Source organism: Phragmites australis, chromosome 8, assembly GCF_958298935.1.
Source record: "Phragmites australis chromosome 8, lpPhrAust1.1, whole genome shotgun sequence".
In the NCBI taxonomy this organism is placed as follows: domain Eukaryota; kingdom Viridiplantae; phylum Streptophyta; class Magnoliopsida; order Poales; family Poaceae; genus Phragmites; species Phragmites australis.
The window spans coordinates 8514431-8520796 of record NC_084928.1 but is presented as its reverse complement, the minus strand read 5'-3'; the positions used below and the strand labels follow the sequence as shown (position 1 = coordinate 8520796).

Below are 6366 nucleotides of genomic sequence, written 5' to 3'. Positions count from 1 at the left end.
ACTCCTAGGTCCGTCTGGTGCTCGGCGAACAAGAAGCTGCGATGCTTCTTGTCCACTGCAGGGTCTAGAAGCTCGGGGGTCGCAGGGTCCGTCATATCTGCATTTGAAAGACATGTACATTAATGCATTGTTAGATATAGACAGTAACAATATACTTTGAATGCAAATTCACTATATCACTATATGCAACATTAACACATTGCGATAGTTACCTACAAATGAAGGTTCAAATGGTACAAATCGAGCACAACGCACCATAAAACTCACCTAGACAACAGGTGCATCACCAGGTGTATTTTTGGGACAATACTTGTACATGTGACATGTTTCATTGCGCTAACTGCATCACTTGACCCTAGGGCTAGCCTCGGATTCATCCATATCGTTGCGAATCCAACGAGTTTGTCTTCGGTCAGGTGCGTTCTTCATCTTTTCCAAATCAGGCACATATGTTCTTGCAGGCCCTGGATTACTTGTAAAAGTGTCAACAATGCTGTAACCATACAGCTCATGATTCCAGGTGTTCAGTATTTGATCTTTCATAAAATACTTTGAAACATATTGTCCGGGAAGCATATGGTGCTTCGCACACCAAACACTTCACATCGTACTCCCTTTTACTGGATTTAACAACCTTGAATTGCCTCCGAAGAGACAACGACCAGAATTTCACTGCATCAATAACTGCCTCCTTCGTAGGGTACATAGCACCCTGTGACACCTCATTCTCATAGTACTTCCACGGTGTCCGGTCAGCCTCGCTAACCACCAGATTCGAAAATTCATGATCCCTCCACTCTGAAGGAACTGGAGCATTACCCTCCTCGTCAGATGAATCCCCATCGGAAAGGCCTTCCTCCAACTCTTCATCCTCCAACTCTATCTCTTCAATGATGCTAGGGATGTGCTCCCCTTCATTAGCTACACCCATCGGTTGCAGCTCTGGAATATCACAAACATCCTCTCTGGACCCGACATTAACCTGCTTTGATTCATCTTCCACTGCCTCACTTGGTCCTGCTACTGCTTCCACAGAGTTCACCTCAGTTTGATCTTTCATGTATGCCTCAGCTAACAAAACCAGCGACAGGCCACGTTCACAACATATATCTATATACTGCCTCCAAGTTGATGTGGCTTCGATGGGAACAAGCTCACCAAAGTATCCATAACTAGCACAGCTGAGGACAGCTTTCAACTTCAGCTCATGTTGCTGCGGATCCAGTTGGAAAAATCGCATAAGCCATTTGCACACACCCACAATGGTCCTCTCATTAGCTTTACTAAGACCCTTCATCACATGACGAAATTCAGACAGATCTACACCGTTAGAACCGTACCTAATTTCACTCTCATCATAATATATCTGAAAAATTAATTTATCTGTCATCCCTGGAAACACCCGCAAACATAACCAATGTTAAGACCGACAAACTATATTTCTAATTATCGGATAAAATAATTTACCGACACCAATTCATACATGACAATAGGTTTTCAATAATAGTCATAACCAAACTAACCTATAAATATCACTCTATACAATCTATATTTACTACCTATTATACCGTGTGCAAATTAAACGCTACCATTTTCTAAATGCTACATCCTAAGTTCGCAAATTATCATATACTGCTACCTCCTATGTCGCATTACAACCCTACAATTATTATTCTATAAAATCTACATTTCCAAACCTAATATAGTAAAAATAATATTCTATATTTCACTGCTATCATACAATTTTCTAAGTAAATTTGACAATTTCCTATTAAACGTAGAATTTTCTAAACCCTAGATCATACATATCTAAAACCTATATCATATACTACTGCTGCATTAATTACAACAATAAAAAAAAGAACTTACCCAAAAATAATCTTCAAATCCACGGCTCAAATGCAGTAGGGTTTCACCGGGCTCTCTTCTTCCCCTCTCATCTCCTCTTTTCTTCTCCCTCTTCACAACTTTTTCTTTTTTTCTGAATAAAATAGAATTTTGAGCTAATTTTAACCCCTTTTATAGAGACCGGAGGGGGGTGAAGTCCGAGCGGCGCCAGCGGGAAGCCCCTTACCGCCCCCTGAGAGACCTACCCGCCTCCTCAGGGGGCAGTAAGGCGCCAGTCACTAGCAGGTAGGCCGTAGCCGCCCTCTCAGAGGGCGATTAGCTGGCCTAACCGCCCTCTCAGGGGACGGTTAGCTGGCTTAACCACCCTCTTAGATAGTTGTAGCCCTCTCAGGAGGCTGCAGGTGTCTAGTTTTGTAATTTTTTCTACGAAGAATCTATTTATTTAAATTTTTAATTAAAAAATATTTAAAAAAAACTCGGAGAACGCACCGCCTGCGGCCTGCCGCTGCTCCCATTCCTGCGAGGATAAGCCAGGCCGACGTGGTTCAAATAATCGACGCGCGGCCTCAGGCCTCAGGAGACGAGAGCGCCACCATCTGATGGGCCGATTAGCCAAGCCCACGTAAATCACGGGCTGAGTGGCACAAACGTCTGAAGCATTTGTCAAAACAACCCACCGACACCTGTGAGGTGCCCATCCCATTCCTCCATGGATGTTTGTTCCTCCATTTCCCAAATCGGAGCAGGATGGGGAACAAAACAGACCAAGATCAAAGAACCAATTCCAAAACACTCGTTAACGCGCCACGGGTAAACCTAGAGCAAAGAGCGTGACCTTGTCACCCCGCACGTTTTGCCGGCGCTCGTCAAGTGTGACTTACGTTGGCGTGCTCGCGCGACGCAGGATAAGAGACACATAAAGCAAGTCGTCACTTTTCATTTCCGGCAGTTCCATCCCAAACCCCAGCATTCCTTTCCAATTTCTGACAAGAATTATACTAGCCACTTCTCTAAAACAAAACACATATACGTGACCATGCTTGACACAAACGAAAAAGAATGTCTCGAACAAGTACTATGAAGCAACTCATTTTCGTCATCACTACGTCTAACATATATATTACACAATAGCAAGCACCCAACTCTCAACTCCTGCACACTCGTTTTAAGGTTCTTTTACCAGGAACCCCCCGGGAACTCCTTCCTGCACACACTGCTTTTACACAATACCAAGCATCAAATTCTCAAGCAGATGTGGCCAGTGTTGGATACCATCTCTAGGCTTTGAAGAATAGATGCAAGAATCAATTGTTAAAATGAACTTGCAATTGCTGTGAAAACGGCACCGATATACACATTGCAACTGCGTCAACGTCACAATATTGTGCATCCACATCTATTCTGCTTGGGAGAGTTTGACTGCTGCTTCTCTGAAAAAGGGAGATAGCACACCTTAAGAACCTTTTAGTGGAGAACTATTTCAAAACATACGGCATGAAAGTAAGATGCAACATCGCATTCAGGAAATGTATGTGTGCTTGTGTGCATTGCCCTTGTGACAGTTAAACCTTTAACTGAACAAAAATGTACTTTAAATTATGAATTATCAGAACAGAAATGGTGATGAATAAACCAACATAACAGTGAACAGGACTGGTCAGCAGATATAGTGAGTTACCTGATATGTTTCCTAATATCTACTCACACTTTGGACAAACAAATCTGCTAGTAATAGACAAAGAACTCATGGTGACATCTTGAGCAATAGAGAAGATTCATCAACAAATTTCGTTCAGTCAAATTCTAATTCTGCCGTCCCCATCAACATAGCATGATACCAGCTTAGCTTTGACCATAGTTTTTTACTTTTTTGACTAAGCATTTTTGGCCAGCAGTCTGTTTTGATCAACATAAGCAATTAATATAAAGCAAAATTCATCATATAGAACTGTATCACTGCAACAATCAACTCATGTAGTGTGCAACGAAACATGATCTCATTACCATTAGATAGTGGGGAATGAAAGCACAAGGTGCAGAAGTAGCAAATTCAATTCAAGTCTTATGTTGCAGGTCGCATAAAGAGTTATGAACTGAATATATTTGACTAATGTATCACTTAAGTGTAGAGACAATGTTATGACCCAGAAATTAACAATGGTGAGCAGCACGGATGAAAGTGCACACCCAGCTGTTTTAGGTGTGAGATTGCAAAACATAGCACAGAAAGTGCAGACTTATTTTTTTCTGGAAGATGATGGTCACCATTACAATTTCTATATTTTCAAGCCTTTAGAGCTTAGACAAGGCAGATTATCAAACACATTAGGAAATTAACTTGAATAATAAGAGGAAAGTAAAAGCAATACCATTTTTGTTAGATTGGGGAGGGCGCACAACGACATGCATTGTAATCACACTTCCAGGAACTTCTCCTACTGGGACTCGAGACTCGGCAAGAGTTTTGCCATTCTCTAGTATCCTTCCACCATTGATGAGCTTCACATCATTGACAGTTTTTGGAACTATTTCCTTATCTATCAACAAACATATAAGAAAAATACTATGAATACAGACAAGGAATAACTCATAAAGGTTCTGGAGGACTGAAATAACTATAGTACACAGGTACCCTGAGGAATTAATGCAAAAATGAAGTGTTCGTTAAATCATGATAATACAAAAAGGTGGTAAAAAAGGGTAAATGCCAGTTCAGGGCAGTTCATCAGTCATCACAAGGAAAACTCACCCTGAAGCATGGACATTTGTGGGACTGTTATTTATTACCTTAGCCATTTGTGTCAGTTTAAGTTGCCTCATCCATAAAGCATGCTTTGATGCCTGCTGCAAAACAGCAATGTTTCTTTCTTTAATTGTTATGAACCTTTCATCGCTCATTAATCACTCTAAGCTAATAATATCTGGAGCTTCTTGCAGCCATTGAATTCCTTTCATGGTTCCCACCAATCAGAATTTGTCAGCTTGAGCAAATGTAAACAGGGGAACTAGTTGCACAAAATCAATATAGTGTTTACTTGTCGAACTACCAAAGAGATAATGGCAGAAATGCTCGCCCTGCACATAATATGTATTTTGTACTGTTAGTACTTTCCATGTGACCACATGTTGAATGTGGTCCTGTCCCAAGCTGAGGCTCAGATGCACTCCACATTTGCAGTCACAAGCTTATACTGCACTGTTTCAATACCTATTTCAATAACCAACAAAACCATCCTGAACTAGCTTCACCAAAGTACCAGCAGGAGGAACCCCCGGTTGCTCAGAATTCAGACAGGACCGCCGAAACATTGATGATCATCTATGGACACGATGAGATAACAAATGGACACAACGAGATAACAACGCAGGCAGTTTCATTGAGCCACACAATCTCTGGAAATGGTCCTGCCATCACATGTTTGCAGAGGGCCTCAGCATGCACCTTAAGATACAGGGATCCATATTCCACAAATGCTTTTGGAGCACTACCAGTACTGCAGTAGCAAGTTCTCCCATTCCATAGCACCAAAATTCTTCTGCCCAGCTCTTTCAGCCGATAAAATGAGGAAAGCCCCAAACAGACATATGCCCATATCCAACCATCTCAAGAAACTTCTACATATGCACTCTGACAACTGCCATGGAAGGTGGTATTTTCTATTACCGCTAAGAGTGATACCAGGTACTCCCGAATTGCAAATGTAACCAGCTAGACAAGCGTCTGAACTAACTACCGCAGGAACAAAACGGCCTACCCGGATCACGCAATCCACGGAACAACCTGACCACTCAGTTTTAGACTACCTGCGTACCACGAGAAGGGTAACAATTCCTAAATCCCAGTCCAACTGTCGGCACCAAGAACCGCCGCCCGATTACGACATTTGTTTCTTCTTTACCGGATGAAGAAACGGATAGGAGGGGGGACAGATGAACAAGCAACCTCCGGAAACAGGAGGCATCAAGAGAGCAGAGATGCATATAAATACATACTCACAGAGCAGAGCTGTATATCGAGAGAGAGAGAGAGAGAGAGAGAGAGAGAGAGAGAGAGGAATCGATCGATCGGTCGGTTGGTCTCACCCTGCGGCCACCGAGCGAGGACGAACTCCTTGAGCGCGGCGACGGTGGTGGAGGGATCGTACTTGCTGGGCCCGATGTCGGTACCATCGAACAGCCGGAACTTCACCTCGATCGGCTCCTTCCCGCCGGCCATCTCCCTGGGCCGGATCGCGCCGCCGCCCACCCCCACCAACCCCTCCTCACAAGATCCAGGAGCAACCGCAGGAGGAAATCGGCAGAGGAATTCAGGGGGGAGAAAAAGGTGCCAAGAAATCCGCGCGGGAAGGGCAAGAGGCGATGCGGATCCCACGAAGGATCTGATATTTTGTGTAAGAATTTAGAATTTGCTTCGTGGGGAGCAAAGCGAGGAGAGACGGGCGTCTCGAGGGAGGAGAACAGAGAGAAGGGAGGAGTGGGATTCGTCGGCGTTTTGACAGATACACCCTCCGTGAACTC

The 6366-nt window shown here is 43.4% G+C and overlaps 1 protein-coding gene across 1 annotated transcript; it reads right to left on the bottom strand.

The window, feature by feature from the left end:
- Positions 1–2765: 2765 nt before the first annotated feature.
- On the bottom strand, positions 2766–6364 carry LOC133926525 (membrane-anchored ubiquitin-fold protein 3-like). Its single transcript, XM_062372501.1, has 3 exons — positions 5932–6364; positions 4218–4385; positions 2766–3278 (listed from the first exon to the last, which is right to left on the bottom strand). Exons 1-3 carry the CDS (start codon positions 6062–6064, stop codon positions 3223–3225), a joined length of 357 nt encoding a protein of 118 aa, XP_062228485.1. The 5' UTR covers positions 6065–6364; the 3' UTR covers positions 2766–3222.
- Positions 6365–6366: the final 2 nt, after the last annotated feature.